This window comes from Carcharodon carcharias, chromosome 4 (assembly GCF_017639515.1).
Source record: "Carcharodon carcharias isolate sCarCar2 chromosome 4, sCarCar2.pri, whole genome shotgun sequence".
NCBI classification, from domain to species: domain Eukaryota; kingdom Metazoa; phylum Chordata; class Chondrichthyes; order Lamniformes; family Lamnidae; genus Carcharodon; species Carcharodon carcharias.
Genome location: NC_054470.1, coordinates 53,477,981 through 53,498,590, shown reverse-complemented (window position 1 = coordinate 53,498,590; position 20,610 = coordinate 53,477,981). Strand labels below are relative to the sequence as shown.

The 20,610-nt window shown below is 39.9% G+C and overlaps 1 protein-coding gene across 5 annotated transcripts in view; it reads right to left on the bottom strand.

Moving 5' to 3' along the window:
* Positions 1-894: 894 nt before the first annotated feature.
* Positions 895-20,610, bottom strand: part of plaa (phospholipase A2-activating protein) — a 56,038-nt gene continuing 36,322 nt past the window's right edge. For all 5 annotated transcript variants that reach the window (XM_041185849.1, XM_041185851.1, XM_041185850.1 and 2 more), the window contains 6 exons: positions 19,160-19,379; positions 18,016-18,084; positions 7,460-7,531; positions 6,186-6,302; positions 5,799-5,966; positions 895-1,654 (listed from right to left, as the gene is read on the bottom strand). In XM_041185849.1, the coding sequence (XP_041041783.1) occupies positions 1,086-1,654; positions 5,799-5,966; positions 6,186-6,302; positions 7,460-7,531; positions 18,016-18,084; positions 19,160-19,379 (1,215 nt within the window). In that variant the 3' untranslated portion in view covers positions 895-1,085. The remainder of the gene's footprint in view (positions 1,655-5,798; positions 5,967-6,185; positions 6,303-7,459; positions 7,532-18,015; positions 18,085-19,159; positions 19,380-20,610) is intronic.

The window sequence follows — 20,610 nt, the reverse complement described above, 5'->3', positions numbered from 1 at the left end:
AAGAGGATTTCTTTCCTACAGGGATAGAAATTGAATAGAAGATATGTGTAAATTAAATGGTCAGTTTGAGGTACTGTTAAATTCATTTTAGGACAATGATAATTTAGAGCTAGAATAATCAATAAACCGCACTCATGGATCACATCACCAGCTCTGTTGGTCTTGTGACAAAAAAAAGCAAACTTCTTGTTTGATTAAACTTATTTCTAATATTAGGTTCACATTACAATTAGACAAAAATAAAGAAACTTTTAAGTTAAGAATTGGATGCTTTTTTTTCTCCAAGCTGCTGACGTAGAAAAGGAATTTCTTGACAATTCAAGTTGTGATTAAAAAATAAATTATTCTGGATCAGTGCACAGACCATTAACATCAGCATTCCTTTATATGACCTCACATGCAGGATTAAATTCATTTTATTAATCAGTCTTCACAGCAAAACTGTAATTATAGTATTTCACGTACAAGACCAAACTTTACAACTCTCCATCATTTGGAAAATTCCATTATCTAGCCAACAGAAAAAGAGATGGGGGAAGAGAAATTTCAAGGTGAATGTTCCCTCCACAATGAAAGATTTAATGACAGATGGTGGCGGTTCCATACTGTAACGAGCATGTGAATATGTTACATACAGGAGCTGAATTGGACAACAAGAATGTGGTAACATACTGGAGAATCCCTGAAAGCAGGTTATAATCCTCCCCAAATGTCTGTGGAATTAAGAGAGCAATTTAATTTGAGAATTATTCAGTGGCCAATAAAAGGAATTGTAGTGAGGGAAATCGGAATGTTTCCATCTACAGATTTTCATATAAAATGATAGGTCAACTGTTTTAATTTACTGGAAACTTCTCAGAAGTACAGCAAGTAAAATATTCAAACACAATCACATTTCTGCAAATCATTTATTCTTAATATTTTATTTATATGTTGTACTTTTCTTCTGTGGCAGTTCCATCACAAGAATCAAACACTCCAGCATTTCTTTACCTACCATATGTCTCATTTGTCAGAGTTTATGGAACAATGTAATCAAGATTGATATCACTTTGCGATAACCCATGAAAATCTATAATTGGCAATCACAGCACCTTCAGAACTAATCTACAGCAGTCACCAACTTTAGCTGGATCTGTTACGGAAGAATACTTTCGGATCTGTGAATCAACTCCCAACGATTGTGCCAGCTGCAAGGCATTAGGATCATTACTAATAATTGTCCCGAGAGCCACCAAAAGTCTGAAAATAGCTTCATAATCTTGGACAGCTTCTATGGCTGCGCTAATAATGGATAAACAATTTGCTTTACCTTCAATATCATTTCCTGCATGCAGATTTACTGCATAGTTTAATATCAAAGTGGACAGTGCTATGTGAACATTCTTGTTGCTAGTTGATCTCATTTCAATTGCTTGGGAAAGTACTGTGTCTCGCAAGGACATCATGAGCTTTGAACCATACGATGGGCTAGAAAAACAATTGCAGACCGTTCGGAGGACAAGCATTTGATTTGCTGGTTTTCCCTGCAGGTTGATTTTGTTTAAGAGGTAGTTGCTGAACTGTGTGCTATAGTTTCCACTGCAGAAATGTTCATTTACTGCTGGGTGTCTCATAGCTAGACGAAGAATATCCAGCACAGGAAACACAATGTCTAGATTAGGGAAAAGATATAACACAAGTTAAATTTATATAGATAAATGCAAAAGACTGCTGATGCTGAAAATCTGAAATAAAAACACAAAATGCTGGCAAAACTCAGGAGGTTTGCCAGCTCTGAAGAAGGGTCATATAGACTCGAAACGTTAACTCTGTTTCTCTCTCCACAGATGCTGTCAGACCTGCTGAGTTTTTCCAGCATTTTCTGTTTTTATTCTAAATTTATATAGCACTGACAACATCTCAATAATAAAATATTGAAAGCACAAAGTTAACAGAGAATCCAAATGGCTGCATAAATGTAAGTTTTAATAAAAGTTGATAATTCATAAAATCAAGATTTTTGAATAGTGATTAATGGACAGTTGTAAGAAGTGCTATGTGGTAATTTAGAATTATATTTTCATCAGACATAGATGTAGAGAACAGCATCTCAGATAATAAATGAAATATAGCCTTGATTTTGTCAATGAAACAAATTATGCTGGCCAAGGCAGCCCAAATGGTTGGTCACATCAATGCTTGTGAAGAGAAACTTCCTCCCATCCCAAGTTCAAACATGCTGACAAGAAAAGCTTGCCCAGAATGCTCAGCCTGGAGAACACAAAATCCAGAAAGGTAGATGTTCTTTTAAGTGCAGTTTGCCATAAAATGTAAAATTGTTATGATGGCAGGAAAATTAGCTACTTGTTCACAATAGAACTTAATCTTGCAAAGCAAGACCAAATGCTTAAATAAAAACAAAAAAAACTGCGGATGCTGGAAATCCAAAACAAAAACAGAATTACCTGGAAAAACTCAGCAGGTCTGGCAGCATCGGCGGAGAAGAAAAGAGTTGACGTTTCGAGTCCTCATGACCCTTCGACAGAACTTGCGTTCGAGTCCAAGAAAGAGTTGAAATATAAGCTGGTTTAAGGTGTGTGTGTGGGGGGCGGAGAGATAGAGAGACAAAGAGGTGGAGGGGGGGGTGGGGGTGTGTGGTTGTAGGGACAAACAAGCAGTGATAGAAGCAGATCATCAAAAGATGTCAACGACAATAGTACAATAGAACACATAGGTGTTAAAATTAAAGTTGGTTATATTATCTAAACGAATGTGCTAATTAAGAATGGATGGTAGGGCACTCAAGGTATAGCTCTAGTGGGTTTTTTTTATATATAATGGAAATAGGTGGGAAAAGGAAAATCTTTATAATTTATTGGAAAAAAAAAGGGAAGGGGGTGGGGATGGGGGAGGGAGCTTACGACTTTGATGCTACATTCAAAAACAGTTCCTCTGACATGTCCTCCTTCTTCCTTAACCGAGGTTTTCCACCCACGGTCGTTGACAGGGCCCTCAACCGTGTCCGGCCCATCTCCCGCGCATCCGCCCTCACGCCTTCTCCTCCCTCCCAGAAACATGATAGGGTCCCCCTTGTCCTCACTTATCACCCCACCAGCCTCCGCATTCAAAGGATCATCCTCCGCCATTTCCGCCAACTCCAGCATGATGCCACCACCAAACACATCTTCCCTTCACCCCCCTTATCGGCATTCCGTAGGGATCGCTCCCTCCGGGACACCCTGGTCCACTCCTCCATCACCCCCTACTCCTCAACCCCCTCCTATGGCACCACCCCATGCCCACGCAAAAGATGCAACACCTGCCCCTTCACTTCCTCTCTCCTCACCGTCCAAGGACCCAAACACTCCTTTCAAGTGAAGCAGCATTTCACTTGCATTTCCCCCAACTTAGTCTACTGCATCCGTTGCTCCCAATGTGGTCTCCTCTACATTGGAGAGACCAAACGTAAACTGGGCGACCACTTTGCAGAACACCTGCGGTCTGTCTGCAAGAATGACCCAAACCTCCCTGTCGCTTGCCATTTCAACACTCCACCCTGCTCTCTTGCCCACATGTCTGTCCTTGGCTTGCTGCATTGTTCCAGTGAAGCCCAACGCAAACTGGAGGAACAACACCTCATCTTCCGACTAGGGACTTTACAGCCTTCTGGACTGAATATTGAATTCAACAACTTTAAGTCGTAAGCTCCCTCCCCCATCCCCACCCCCTTTCTGTTTCCCCCTTCCCTTTTTTTTTTCCAATAAATTATAAAGATTTTCCTTTTCCCACCTATTTCCATTATATATAAAAAAAACCCACTAGAGCTATACCTTGAGTGCCCTACCATCCATTCTTAATTAGCACATTCGTTTAGATAATATCACCAACTTTAATTTTAACACCTATGTGTTCTATTGTACTATTGTCGTTGACATCTTTTGATGATCTGCTTCTATCACTGCTTGTTTGTCCCTACAACCACACACCCCCACCCCCCCCCTCCACCTCTTTGTCTCTCTATCTCTCCGCCCCCCACACACACACCTTAAACCAGCTTATATTTCAACCCTTTCTTGGACTCGAACGCAAGTTCTGTCGAAGGGTCATGAGGACTCGAAACGTCAACTCTTTTCTTCTCTGCCGATGCTGCCAGACCTGCTGAGTTTTTCCAGGTAATTCTGTTTTTGTTTAAGACCAAATGCTTGGTGAGTAAAGGATTTCTCAGTCTACAATCATATTTGCCCAAAGTATTCTCTTCACATTTATAGGTCTTCTAACATGTAAATTCACCGACCCCTCACAAACTTCTCTTCCTCATCTTAACTGTGAGGAAAAGCCAGAAGAATACCCAAACTTGCATGATTACATAACTAGCAACAATGAAGATATTGGCAAAAAAAATCAAAATACGGACAAGTCTGCAAAACCAATTATTACACAAAAGGCAGCACAAGATAATTAAAATCAGAAAAAATATTATATGCAGCAGAAACCACTGCCCATTTTAAGCAGTCTAATTAAGCAGGTCAAATCCTGGGGATCTTACTTGCCAGCTGGAGACCCAGCAAGACCCCCATTTTGGGGAAGGCCCGCTGTACTAAGTGCCAGTCAGGAACTTAAGTAGCCAGCAGTGGGCCTTCCCTGGGATCAAGAAATCCAGGGGTAGAAATGTTCTTCTCACCCTTTAAAAACCGGACACAGGGGAGTGCCAGGATTTGACCTGCTTAATTAGACTGCTTCAAATGGGCAGTGGTTTCTGCTGCATATAATATTTTTTCTGGTTTTAATTATCTTGTGTTGCCTTTTGTGTAATATTAATTGGTTTTGCAGACTTGTCCATATTTTGTTTTTTTTTGCCAATATCTTCACTGTTGCTAGTTATGTAATCATGCAAGTTTGGGTATTCTTCTGGCTTTTCCTCACAGTTAAGATGAGGAAGAGAAGTTTGTGAGGGGTCGGTGAATTTACATGTTAGAAGACCTATAAATGTGAAGAGAATACTTTGGGCAAATATGATTGTAGACTGAGAAATCCTTTACTCACCAAGCATTTGGTCTTGCTTTGCATTACATTTTATTCCTTCTCACTTTTTTTTTTACCCTGCCATTCCCGTGGTTAACTCTTCTCTGGTAACTCACCCAAGCAGCTATTCACAGTTGAACTCAACAGCAAATGCCAAGAATATTCATTGACAGGAAAATCACAAGTGAGTCTGATGCTTTCCTCACCCAGCGCACACATATATTTATAGTAAGCAACTAAGAACAGAAATCCAATCTAATTTCATTGACTATTGTGTCACATAATACATGAGCTGAGTTATCAGGGCAGCAAAAACTCTGCATTTTTAACAAATCCCACAGTAGCAGTAAACTATTACTGTTAGGACAAACTGAAGAAAATGATCTCCAGCACTGCATTTCAATATTATGTTAAGTACACTCTTCAGGAAGAGAATGCTCTCCTCTGCTTTCTAACAATTAAATCCTGCATTAACCTGTTATTACAAGCTGACTTAGCAAAACTAACAAAGCCACCATCATATCATATACAATGATACATTAAAAAAAGGGAACTTGTTTCTTTCAGTCAGAATATGTCGCTATTCTTGGCAAGAAAAAATTCGAAGTCCCAGATAATAACACCAATTAGTACATATTGCTGCTGTACAAGATATTTTGCCCTAGGCATTTAAAACAATATTTGATCATTAATATATTTTCTTTTAGCTGTTCAGTGTGATCACTTGAGTTTCAAGAATGCCTTTAGACAACTGTGAAAATGAATAATGTCAATTTGTGTAGTCTTTTACCCACCTTCAGGCCACTGAGCAGCTTTCCATAAAATCTCCAATTGCTGTGGTGTTGGAGTTTCTAGTGCAGAAGGAATAGAAACAATGGAAAGAAACTTCTCAAGCATTTGCAGGTCATCTTCAGATAGCTTTTGTTCAGCAGATGTGCTCTCATTCAGTTCTTTTAGCTTCCCTGTAATACAGATGTTTTTTTCATAAATTGTCATATTTTCAAAAATACCTTAGAGAATTTGTTGTATTTCACAGCAATATGAACATGAAAAATACTTAATACTGTTGTAATTTAAACATGCACTTTCATAATGAGTAAAAAATGTAATGAAAACAAAACTTTCTCATGAAAAGGAAATAACGGTTTTGTTCCTATCAAGGACAGATTAATAACACTTACCTATTATCTGGGTTATATTTGCCTGATCAAATGTGACAGGGTCTTTTTTGGGAAAGTAAGGGTTGCTGATGGGTGTAGTAGCTGCATGTCTGTCAGCAGAAACATACGCATTTCCTCCTGTGAACAATAAGGCACTTTAAAACGCAAAAGTAGTTTTCATATTTTAAGAAAATTGTTATTTTACTCAATCTTGGGGTACTATAGACATTAGGAGATGGTGGTGTACTGGTAATGTCACTAGACTAGTAATTCAGATGCCCAGGCTAATACTCTGGAGACACAGGTTCAAATCCCACTGAGGCATCTGGTGGAATTTAATAATTCAGTGAATAAAAACTTGAATACAAAGCTAATCTCAGTAATAGTGACCATGAAACCATCAATTAAGAACATAAGAAGTAGGGACAGGAGTAGATCACATGGTCCATCGACCATGCTCACCATTCAATAGGATCATGGCTGATCTTGGGCTTCAACTCCATTTTCCCGCCTACTTCCCACATCCTTTAATTCCCCGAAACCAAAACTCTGTATATCCCAGGCTCAAATGTATTCAACGATGGAGCATCCACAATCCTCTGGGGTAGAGAATACCAAAGATTCACAACCCTTTGAGTGAAATAACTGTTGTAAAAACTCATTTGGTTCACTAATGCCCATTAGTAAAGGGAATCTGCCATCCTTACCTGGTCTGGCCTACATGCGACATCAGACCCACAGCAATGTGGCTGATTCTTAACTGCTCTCAAGGACACTTAAAGATGGGAAACAAATGCTAGCCTTGCCAGTGGCATCCACATCCCACAAAAGAATTTTAAAAATTGGTCACGGAACAACTCATACACCAGGTGAGTCCAAGCCTTTTGTCTTCCTAACTGCATTCTACTGATCACATATCAATAATCTAATTAATTTCTACATTTCTCAAACAACTAATACTAACAGACCTTAGATTTCTAATTTATGGTTTATCCGCCAATGAAATCAAAAATAGTCCTTTCCAAACTTCTAGCTCTCCAAAATTCAAAGCACTTCAAGGATTAAGATATATAAATGCAATTAGTCAAATAGTTCAGATTCAAAATGTGACAAATAAATCCTTTTCTCCATAGTTCCTGGGATATGTAAACTACATCAAATCCAGCAGCCATTTCTTGATGAAGAAAGGGAATTTATCCACAATACAGTATTCAGTAATTGAGGGAATACAGCATTAACAGGGAAAAAATGGATTTTAAAAACTGCCTTCTCCATATGTAATGCTCAAACTCCACCTGTAAAGGGATCACCTCCTGCAGGCGGAGCCAGATTAGCTGGTACAGAGCCAGGTACGTAGCGACCAGATCCTGCAATAACAACTGACAGTCAGTAACATCAACACCAGAATACATGCAGTTTGCACAACCATAAAAGCACATTATATACACTCAATTGCATTATATCAGCAAAGGCTCCCCTCAACTTTAAGGTTTATTTTTCACATGGAAAAATCATTCACACGTTTATTAAGGAAAACTGTACATTTATATTTCAATAAGCCTTACCGGTAATGCAAGAATCTTCCAAATTTAGCCAGGTTGCTGATCTGTAGATCAGAATTCGAGTACTATGATGTGTAGTGTGCAGTTGAAACTGGGTACATCAATGCCAACTCTGACTCACTCAGATTATATACCACAAAATAACCCCAAAAAGATTGAGGATGGGAGTGCAAAGTCCCTAAAGTATCAAAGATTATGACCAACAGGAAGCCAAAGAGAATTAGAGAACCACTCCAGGACCAAGCTATTAATGCTAGGAGCATTAAAAATGACTGGTGCACTTAGAGCTTAGGGATTGGAAGAAAGTTGGTTGTAAGTGTGGAAAGATCATTAAAACTTGAGTTCAATAAGACCCCTTCTCTCATTATCTGAGAAGACAGGAATAGGAGTAGGTCATTTGCCACCTCAAACCTTTTCCACCATTCACTTAGATAATGGCTAATCCATACCTCAACTCCATTTACTCACCTTTATTCCATATCTTTCAATATCCACATCAAACAAAAGTTATCAATCTTAGTCTTGAAAACATCAATTGATCCAGCAGCTAGAGCCTTTTGGTGTTCAGAGATAAGAAATAACAAAGGTAAGAAGTCATTTGTGGGAGTAATTTATCGGCCCCCAACAATAACTACACTGTAGGAGAGGAAGAAATAATGGGGGCTTGTAAGAAAGGTACTGCAATAATCATGGATGATTTTAATCTACATATAGATTGAAGGAATCAGAGTGGCAAAGGTAGCCTGGAGGATGAGTTCATATAGTGTATTCAGGACAATTTTTTAGAGCAGCACGTTCGAAAGCCAACCAGGGAGCATGCGATTTCAGACTTGATGATGCGCAATGACACTGGATTAATGACCTTATAGTAAAGGAACCTCTAGCAGTCATCATAACATGATTGAATTTTGCATTCAGTTTGAAGGTGAGAAGTTTGAGTCTAAGACTAGTGTTTTAAACTCAAATAAAGGCAATTACAAGGGCATGACGACAGAGCTGGCTAAAGTGAACTGAGAAATTAGGTTAACGAGTAGGACAGTAGAGGTGCAATGGCAGGCATTTAAATAAATATTTCATAACTCCCAGCTGAGATATATTCCAGTGAGAAAGAAAGACTATGAGAAGGGTGCATCATCCATGGCTAACTAAGGAGGTTAAGGATAGTATTAAATTGAAAGAAAAAAGTGTTCAATTCTGTGAAGTTAGCGGTAGGTCAGAAGTTTGGGCAGAATTTAAAAACCAGCAAAGAATGACTAAAAAATGAGGGAGGAATAACAGTATGAGAGAAAGCTAGCTAGAAATATAAAAACAGATAGTAAGAGTTTCTGCAAGTATTTAAAAAAGGAAAATGTAACTAAAATGAGCGTTGGTCTTCTAGAGAGTGTGTCTGGGGAATTAATAATTAATAATGGGAAATAAGGAAATGGTGGAAGCATTGAACAGATGTTTTGTGTCTGTCTTCACTGTAGCAGACACAAATAACATTCCAGAAATACTTGTAAATGAAAAGGCGATAATGAGGGAGGGAGGAACTCAAAACAATTATAATCACCAGGGAAAGAGTACTGAGAAAACTATTCAATCTAAAGGCTGACAAGTCACAAGAACTTGATGGATTGCATCCTAGGGTCGTAAAAGAAGTGGCTGTTGAAAATGTTGATGATTTAGACTGTAATTTTCCAAAATTTCCTAAATTCTGGATAGGTCCCAGCGGATTGGAAAATAGTGAAAGTAACTCTTCTGTTCAAAAAAGAATGGACATAAAGAGCAGGAAATGACAGGCCAGTTAGCCTAACATCTGTCATAGGGAAAATGCTAGAATCTATTATTAAGGAGATTTTAGTAGGACACTTAAAAAATCTTAATGCAATCAGATAAAGTCAACATGATTTTGTGATAGGGAAATTGTGTTTGATTTATTAGATTTCTTTGAGGAAGTAACAAGCAACATGCATAAAGGGGATCCAGTAGATGTGGTGTACTTGCATATCCAAAAGGCATTTGATAAGATGCCATATCAAAGATTACTACACAAAATAGGAGGTGCAGGGGGTAACATTTTATCATGGATAGCGAATTGGTTAGCTAACAGGAAACAGAGAGTAGGGACAAATGGGTCATTTTCAGGTTGGCAAGCTATAACCAGTGGAGTGCTACAAGGATCAGTGCTTAGGCCTCAACTATTTATAATCCAGATCAAAGACTTGGATGAAGGCACCAAATGTACGGTTCCTAAATTTGCTAATGACAAAGAGATAGGTAGGAATATTAGCTGTCAAAAGGACAGAAAGAGTTGACAAGGGAATTTAGATAGCCTAAATGAGTGGGCAAAAAATTGGCAGATGGAGTATAATGTGGCAGGGAGATTAGAAAAGCAGTATATTACATAACTCTGCAAAACTCTGAGGACAGAGGGATCTGGGTGTCCTGATGGATGAATCATAAAAAGTTAGTATGCAGGTAATAGGATCATAAATGGAATGTTGTCATTTATTGCAAGGGAAATGAAATATAAAAGTGGGGAAGTTTTGCTACAGCTGTACAGGGCATTGGTGAGGCCACATCTGGAGTGCTGTGAACAATTTTGGTCTCTTTACTTAAGATAAAACTGCATTGGAAGCAGTTCAGAAAAGGTTCACCAGGCTGATTCCTTGGATGAAGGGGTTACCTTATGTCGAAAGGTTGGACAGGTTGTTTCTGTATCTATTGGAGTTTAGAAGAATGAGAGGTAATCTTAGTCATAGAGCCATAGTCAGAGTTATACAGCACAAAAACAGGCCCTTCAGCCCATCATGTCTGTGCCAGCCATCAAGCACCTATCTATAGTAATCCCATTTTCCAGCACTTGGCCTGTAGCCCTGCATGCTATTGTGTTTCAAGGGCTCATCCGAATACTTCTTAAATGTTGTGAAGAAACATTTGTTCCTGAGGGGACTTGACATGGTGGGTGCTGCGATGGGAGAGACTAGAACTAGGGTACACAGTTCAAAACTAAGGGGTCTCCCATTTAAGACAGAGGTGAAGATAATTTTTTTCTGTGTTGTTTGTCTATGGAATTCACTTCCTAGAAAGCGATAGAGACAGGATCACTGAATATTTTTAAGGCTGAGTTAGATGGATTCCTGATTGGCAAAGGAGTCAAAGGTTATTGGGTATAAGTCAGGGAAGTAGTGTTGAAACCATAATCCGATCAGCCGTGATCTTATCAAATGGTGGAGCAGACTCATAGGGCCAAATGGCCTACTCCTGCTCCTAATCCATAGGTTCATATGTTAACAAGTTCCAGATTTCCATTAGCCTTTCTGGAAAAATGTGATTCTTTATTTCATTCCAAAATAGCCTAGCTGCAATTTTAAAATCATGCCCTCTTTTTCTGGATTTGCCTACCAAAAAAAAGTGTTTCGCTGAATTAGCCCTATTGAATGCTTCAATCATTTTAAATACTTTTATTAGACAAACCCTCAGCCATCTATACTCAAGAGCCAAGTTTATGCAACCTGTCCTCATAATTTAACTCTTTAAGCTCTGGCATCATTCTGTTTAATCTGCATTGTAACCCTTCTAAGGCCGATATCTATTGAGGCTCAGTGCACAAAACCGAATGTAGGACTTCAGATGAGGTCAGTCCAAGACTTTGTAGAACCAAACCATAACGCCCACTCTTTTGTATTCTAGTCTCCTTGAGATAAAAGCCAATATTTAATTAGCTTTTTTGATTATGTTTTGTATCTCTGCACTATTCAAATTGCTTTGTTCCACCATAGATTTTGGGTACCTCACCAATAAGAAAATTTGCTGATACAGCCTTGACCTTTGAGAAAGACATAAGAGTAGAGTAGCGAATTGGGTAAAATAAGCAGATGGTGTCAGGATGGAATAGTGTGTTTAACAATGCTAATAGTGCATTTAGCGATTATGGCCATATTAGGAGAAAAAAATAGTAAAACTTTGAAAGTAAAGGCACTATATCTGATGCATGAAGCATTCACAACAAGACAGATGAATTAACATCACAAAAAGAGTTAAATAAGTTTGACCTAGTGGCCACTACTGAGACATTGGGGGGGGGAAATCTTACTGCCTTATCTCTAGCAAAGCAGTGAACTGAACCGCTGAGTAGCAGGCCTTTCAGTTGCTCTTTTCAGTAGCCAGCCTCCAGGATTGCCACCCAATTACAGAGAGCGTGCAGGCCGAAGCATCAGAAGCATGAATGAAGTGTTAGTATTTAAAAGGACACTGGCAGCACAGTTTGGTGGTGTTTACTCAGCTAGAGGCACGAAAGAGGGGAATGGATGGGAAGCACTATCTCCCATTTCATGGCTACGACCCTGGAGGTGATGTTGGAAGCAGTCAGGGCCCAGAGACAGGTGCTTTTTCCAGATAATAGCAACAGGAGGCCAGTCGGCGTCACCAAATGGGCTTGCAGAACAGGTGAGCAGCTGACATATGGTGCAGAGGACACAGATCCAGGAAAGGGAAAGATTCAATGATCTCGAGGTCCAGCAAGGTGAGTGTCATGTAACGCTTAGCTGGCAGCCATCACTCTCTCACCTCCATATCAATTTGTAGCACAGAGATCAACTGAAGTACTCTCCAAATCCAAAGTAAGCAATGACACTCACCCTAAATTTGCTAACCTAGTGCTCCCAGTTCCAGAGTGCCACCCTCAAAATGTCATGCCTTATGCCAGAGCAAAGTCTGTACTCCTCAGTCCTAACTATCTACATTTTTTCACTGCAGAAGACAGCCTATAACTGTCAGGAAAAGCGAAGAGGTGGGGGTTGAGTTGGATCTTTGGCCATTCCACGTTCATCATGGGGAGGTGCATGCTTTTCTTTTTCTTTCATGGGATATAAATGTCATGATAATGTTGTTGCTCATCCTTACTGGCCCTCAAAGTGGTCGTGAGCCACCTTCTTGAACTGCTGTAGCCCATCAGGTGTAGGTACATCTACAGTGCTATTAGGAAGGGAGTTCCAGGATTTTGACCCAGAAACAGTGAAGGAACAATGATATAGTTTCGTCAGGATGTTATGTGGCTTGGAGAAAAACTTGCATGTGGTGGTGTTTCCATGTGTGCTTGTCCTTGTAGGTAATAGGGATCAGGAATTAAGAAGCTACTGAAGGAACCTTGGAGAGTTGCTGCATTGTTGTTGGTATAACCTGCTGCCATGGTGCACCGGTGATGGAGGGAGTGCAGGTTTAGGTGATGGATAGGGTGCCGATTAAATGACTGCTTTGTTCTGAGTTGTATCGAGTTTCTTGAGTATTGCTGGAGCCACGCCATCCAGGCAAGTGGAGAGTATTCCATCACATTCCTGACTTGTGCCTCGTACATGGTCAACAAGTTTTGGGGAATCAGGAGGTGAATTACTCGCTGTAGAATGCAGGTGAGCAGCAATGGAGGATGGTACCCTGGAAATCAGCAGGGTGGCAGCAGTGCAGGCTGTTGCCCATGGAGAGACAGAGGTGACAGAGACCGGATGAAAGCACTATATAATCACACTGGCCCACTTGGCACTGACCTGACCGCTCAGAAGGACCAGGGAACCAATATATTAAATCTGATTGTCTGCAAAATGTTAAATATTGTCACCTTGGTGCAGCACTAAAATTTCTTTCAAGTCCTGCAGGAAGCGCACCAAGAGACGAAAGAAGAAGTAGTACAGTTCTCAGCGAAGGGTATTACTTTGCGTAAACACTGTTACATGACTCAAGTGTATCTTGCACCAGTGCAGCTGCACTCACTTAGTGATGGCATAAGGTGAGAAGCACTTCACTTCACATATGATCAGTACAAGTGCCAGCAGAGAGACAGCATGATTTGACCCCACTAGGGCCTAAGGACACCTCCAGCAATGCTCAAGTTGGACACAGATACTGACTCTCAGGAGTCATACACTAACACGAGTACTTGTGGAGCAGCAAGTTGAAACGTGTGGACATCTGTCAGAATTTCCAGAGGTCGTATGCACCCTGGCACCGAAGATGGAGGAGTCCCTCTCTGCCGTAAGTGCAGTCACGTCTCAAGCATTTGAGCACCTCAACTAGGAGTGTAGGGAGTCATACGCAGGCCAACGAGTAGATGCAGGCCCACAACAATGGCTTCCACATGGTGACGACCAACTTGAGAAGTATTGATTAAATAGTTGCCTTGATGGCTGAACACTACGTTCAAATATAACCAAATGCTCTCCAAATCTCGGTTAACAGTGAAATGAAGGTAAGGTCGTGAGAGGGAAGAATTAGATAGGGATGACTGCACTGGCGGTGTTCCTCTAGGCACCTGCACATACCCTTGGCTCATCTGACAAAGTCACAAACACTGCATCCTACTCCAAACTGAGGAAGTACATGCACAAGGACCTCATTGGCACCACAACATAGAAACTAGGAGCAGGAATAGGCCATTCGGCCCTTTGAGTCTGACAGCAGAGAATGTCTGCATTTCATGTGAAAGTACATAAAACGAGCAGGCTGCCTACAGCTCTGCTGCAATCAAAGGGGTAGCACCATGTACTAGTGAGAAAGAGGACATGGAAACAATTTTGTTCACACAAAGGGAATCACTTGGGTACCTCTTTCAATGTTAGTGTCACATGGTCAATGTTTATTTCAATGAGGCATGTGTTTTTGTCCCCCGTTAAGTGTCATGGTGTTATTTCTGTATCATTCCACATTGATCAGAGGGAGATACGTGTAGGTGAGTGGCATGAGACTGCAGAAATTGACATTCCTGACCATTTTCTCACATTCCCTTCTGAGGGTATTCTTTCCCCCGAGGACCACCTGCTCTCCCATGGCTACATAGCTGATCCTCCCATTGACCTTCTGGATTAAGGCCTCTAACAATGCATCTGAGGACCTGGGAGTCCTCTTTCTTTCTTTTTGCACCATTTGGGGTGCTTCTCATTACAAACAATTCCTGCAAAGTCAGCAGCAGCTTTCTTGCAATCAGTGCAGTTCCCACTAAGAGTAGTAGGCATCTAAAACACATGCTAACCATTTAAGTTGCTGGAATGTTGAGCATTCAACCAACGAGCAGAGCACGTTACACTCAGTTGAACACATTCAAAGTTTGCACGCTGCCTGCCTCAACCTGACTGGGCAAGGGCTGATCATAATTGCGACTCCTGCGCCCAAAAACAGGAACAAATCAATTTTTAATCCAAGAGATTGTTGTACAAGATTAGGGCTCATGGGATTGAAGTAGATTATTGGTGTCAATTGAGGATTGGTTAAAGATCAGCAAACAGAGAGTAGGAATTCTCATGATGGTATGGTGCAGAGTGCTGCAAGGAACAATCCTTGAGCTTCAGCTATCTACAATCTATCCCAATGACCCAGATGACAGGACCAAGTGTAATATGTCAAGTTTGCTGATGATTCAAAGCTGTGGGAAAGTAAGCTTTGAGTAGGTTGGAAAGAGGGTACAAAAGGATACAAATTGCTTAAGTGATTGGGCAAGATAGCAGATGGAGCATAATATGAGTTTGTGTGAAAATATTCTAGGTAATGTCACAAAAACCTGCTTTATATTAAAAAAATGATTATTTGAATCCAGCATTGCATCCCACACCATTGAGATGGAGTCTACCTGTCTGCAAAAACTTATCAAAGACGATGACCTCAGGGGAATGTGAATGAACCACATCCCTTAATCCAGGGATGGGAAACCTTTTTAACCATCGGGTCATTCATGCATAGGCAAATTCAGTCGCAAGCCCCACACATAAAAATCAACTCAATTTAGTTTTTTTTTTAAAAAGAGAGAGTGCAAAAATGTTCAATTCACCCACCGTTTTAATGCAATGGCTGAATTTGAAGATTATATTGTTTGACATTATTATAGTTATTTAGCTGACGCTTTTATCCAAAGCAAACTCATAACGATGATGATAAATGCCATTTTGAAGGTGCTACTGTCATAGGTCTATATTTTCAGAAGTCTTGCTGTGTGCTGGACGAAACTGCCCACAGACCGTAGATTTCCCGCCCCTGCCCTAACTTATTAACACAGCGTTTAGACACTCAATTGGGTGAAGACAAACCACTGATGTAGCAAGTTAAACAATGGGATGCTAGCTGAGAAAGAGATTTCCAGTTATGAACTAATCAAACTACAATTTGGAATACACTGGCCATGACCTTATTTGAATCCCTGGGCAGTTGGGAGAGGGAAGGTCATGTAACAACCCAACATTTAGCACATTTTAAGCACCTGCTTTCTTTGCAGAACAGGACAAGCCGAGACACTAAAAGGAACAAGAACCTGAGTGGATTCTTTTTTCTCTCTCCCTCTCCACTCAACTTGCAAGATTTTGAACTGTGTTTGCGGATGGTAACTAAACCAGGTGCCACAAACAGTTTTTTGAAAGAAGTCAAGCGAGCACTACTGTCTCCAGAACTGATAAACCGTCTGCCTGCATCTTTAAACAGCCTCAATGCTGGAAGCATCAGAACCATGAAGTGAAAGCAGCAGGACTGCCAAATTGAGTCCGAAGGCAGCCAGGTCACCAAACTCCACAAACTGTAAATCCCTTTAAGATTACTGGACTCTACCTTGCTTAATCTATCCTTCACCACTCTGTAATCTATTTGTGTGTGTGCAAACTTCAAGTGTATGTGCACGCAAAAGTCAAGAGCATATTTTATTTTATGGTTAAGTACAATCAAAGCTATCCTCCTTTCTTTGTTAGAACTCAAGAAAACCTGATTGCGTCTTTTATGATCACAGCGCGTAAACAGTTAACCACACTCACTGAATTGGCAAATGTGTCCTTTTGTGGTCAAATGTGGGGAGGGAAAAGAGGAGCCAATTGACCCCTCTGCACCTGATCATAACAGTGGGAGGAAAGATAGGAAGAATTTTAAAAAAAACTATTCTTTTTTAAATGTGAGAGATTTGGAAATGCTGGTATTCAGAAGAATTTGGGTGTTCTTGAACTAGAATCAGAGGAAGTTAACATGTAAGTACAGCAAGCAACAACAAAGTCAAATGGTGTGTGAACATTTATTGGAAGGGGGTTGGAGTATTAAGAGCAAGGATGTCTTACTATAATTTTCTAGGGATTTGGTGAAATATTGTTTACAGTTTTATTCTCTATGCAAGGAAGGATATACTTGCCTTAGGGAGGGTGAAACAAAGGCTTACTAGATTGATTCTTGGAATGAGGGATTGAGTAGGATAGGCTTATATTTTCAGGAGTTTAGAATAAAGAGAGGCGATCGCATTGAAACGTATAAATTTCTTAGACAGCTTGACAGGGTACATGCTGAAAGGTTATTTCCCCTGGCTGAAGAGTCTAGAACTAGAGATCAAATTCTCAGGAAGGGGTCACTCACTTGGGGCTGAGAAAAGAAGAAATTTCATCAAAGGTTTGTGAATGATTGGAATTCTTTGTGGATTCTCAGTTGCTAACTTTATTCAAGACAGATCAATTTCTGCTCAATGAATCCTGGGTAAAACAAGTGGAAGAGTTCTCTCTTTTATAATCAAAATGAGTCAATTTTAACAATTTATAATGTATTTAACATTTTGCAGGTTCAGACCGCTATATACCAGGGACTGGCTTGGGCACTGGGGGCACAAGTGGCGTGGATCCATTTACACTAAGGGAATCAATAGATATGAGGATAGAACAGTAGAGTTGATGTAGAAGCTTAGTCATGATATTATTGAGGGGCTGCAGGGCCTACTGCTCCTCTTATTTATACATTCTCATAACCAAAATGAATGATTTTTGCACTCCCCCACAATGAACTCCATAGTGGAGTAAGGCAGGTCCTTCCAACTTAACAATCAACTATAACCTAGCAACACCTTGCAGGCAGAACTAGCACAGCAACTTTCTCCACCAGTTCCGAAATCAAAGCTCTTTGGTAGCCAATAAACAAAGAAGCAGCACTTTGCTGAAATAAAAACAAAGCTTTGCATACCCAAGAGCAGTACAAGTGTGTACTCAACTAAAATAAAACACTTTTGTGCTTTCTGGAGAAGAGCTTCTTTACAGCATAATAATGGAAAATTATGTGGGTAATATAGTTCAAAATAGACTGCACTTCAAGGACTACCCTTCCTTAACTGAGCTTACTGATGTACACGGAAGATGAAATGAAGCAAAAGTTACATTAAAGCTTCAAAAATATCACTGATTTTTGGGAATATGTCAGGCCATCTACTATTGTTTAAACATTTTTTAAAATGTTTGTCGAAAAACACTTATTTTTCATAAATTTGCTATTTGATTTATTTTAAAAAAGGCTCTTTCCCCAAAGAGAAACATTACCTGTAAATGGATCCACGCCACTTGTGCCCCCAGTGCCCAAGCCAGTCCCTGGTATATAGCGGCCTGAACCTGCAAAATGTTAAATACATTATAGATTGTTAAAATTGACTCATTTTGATTATAAAAGAGAGAACTCTTCCACTTGTTTTACCCAGGATTCATTGAGCAGAAATTTGAGTTCAAGTTTCATGATATAAGAATGAGCAGCAGTTTTTCTTTTACACCGCTGTCATAAAATCTGCCAAAAAGTGAGGTAGATTCAGTCTCCTTCAGCTGTCTACTTGCTCTTATTTCAGACTTCCAGCAGTTGCAGTATTTTGCTTTTGCTGTAGTTGAAATCTGCTCTAAAACCTTGCTATCAATGAAGAAAATGAACTTTATCTTTACAATAATCGGGTTACAAGGGTTGTACAAGTATTTTTCCCCATTCCAAAAAGTAAACTGATATGTCCAACATGTACCCTCACATGAGCTATGTGGAGAGACTAGAAAAGCTGGGGTTGTTCTCCTTAAAGCGGAGCAACTTAAGGGGAGGTTTAATAAATTTCAAAATTAAAATCATAAAGGGTATTGATAGTTTCTCCTTATTTATTCTGTTTCCAGTAGAAGAAATATTGGCAACCAGAAAACAAAGATTTAAAGTAATTGTCAGAAGAACCAGAGGCAGGATGAGGATTTTGAGTTGTCATAATCTGGAATGCACTGCCAAAAAGGTAGAAGCAGATTAAATGATAACTTTCAAAAGGGAATACAGGTTATAAACCTGTATCAGCATTCAAAATTAGATTAGATATGTAAATGAAAGAAAAGTGGGTGAAGGAATATGAGAAGATGGTAATGTAATGGTGATTAGCATTATTTGCTCACATGGAGGATAATTAGACTGGTTGGGATGAATGACCTGTTTCTATGTTGTAAATTATATGCATTTCTATGTATTATGGCAGCATACATTTGGTATCAATCATAAAATATCTTTTAAAATACCATAGTACAAGAGTATTAGTTCAACTCTTTACCACGAACTGGTTGTACATTGTTATTACTCTCACTTTGTAAGCAGTGTAGAATACTTCGGAATATTTGGGTTCATGCACATTAAAAAACAAGATGGATACATTTGCAGTACATTAATCTCACTGACCTGTAAAAGGGTCTGAAAACCCTGTGCCTGTTGATCCAAGTGTGTGTCCTTTCGTATTCTCAATAATAAAATTTGCAACCTGATCTAGGAACATTGGGTTCAGGTCATTCTTTTGTAAGAAATTGTGGGCAACAAGCCATGGATCATCAGTGATATTGTAAGGCAGTTTCATTGAAGGTCCACCCTCATTAATATCAATAGTAAACACATAATCAAACTCCTAAAATATGAGAGAAAAAGAAAACAGATCCTCAAACTTAATACTTAGCTTTTTGTAGGTCTGAACTTTAGTTAGCATTAAACTAAAATATAATTGTCACATTGTCAGTGAAGGTGCAAAGAGTGATAAAGTCATGACAGACAAATAAACAAGATGACAAATTGCACAATATGTTACAATAACTTCCTGTTTAGTAATAATGTTGAGCAAACTGTTTAATTAATTAAATACAGTTACAGCCTTCCATCTTGTAAAACAATGGTTTGCACAGTGGCGGTCAACTCTGTGTAACCTTCATTTCCCATATCGTGTTAACACTTTGCATCGAAACTGGAGTGACCCTGGGCTGCCCAAATATCAGGGTCCCCATCATGACCTCCCCAGCTGAATCCAAAGGAATGCAAAGCACTATGTTTGGCACTGGCTGGATTGCAGGAGTTGCTGGAAGGATGACATATTTAGACATCAACTTGCCTTTGGGCTCCAATCCAGATTTTTTAACAGTTTACTCCACTAGCCTACAACTCTCCTGAGATATCCACAAGGCAGTGAAGCTATTCGCCCATAGCTGGGAGTTTGGTTCACGAGTGCCACATGCAGGTAGGCTTGCACACTCCATGTCTCGGGGGCCAAACTTCTTCTAAAGCTTTAGCCTGGGGGCACAAGGGTCCCAGTTTCCGTGCGTCACCCAAAAGAGGTACAGCTGAAGACCTGCCGATGGAGAGTCTGTGCAGACAGGGACAGGCTTACACACCTGGGTCTCTTTTTCGTATTGCTGCTAGCCAGTGGTGTAGGCTGAAAATGAGAAGTAAACTAGAACATAAAAGCTGAAAGTACTCTATTCAACCACACACTAGATGCATCACATTGATCTGTTGGACACATTATATTGGATTTCCCACCATGTTACTCAGATGTGGAACTGGTTAGGCTGGTGGGATCGGGGAGCCAATCACAGGGATACACACGTATGTTGAAAGTGCATTTGCAAGCAGGATAGGCTGAGGAACAGTGGTTGGGTGGGATGCCATGCCAGGCAGCAGGTGTGAAAGTGCACAATGAGCTGTTATGCTTTCTAGTACTAAGCTCTTGTTAAATGTGTTTCTTATTTGGCTTTAGATGCTGAAGGTGAAGTTTATTGGAACTTAAGGTTGATTTCTATTTTTGCAATCTGAAATGGTGACATGGCAGCAAAAACCAAATATAAGGTTAGCAGAGACCAGTTATGAAT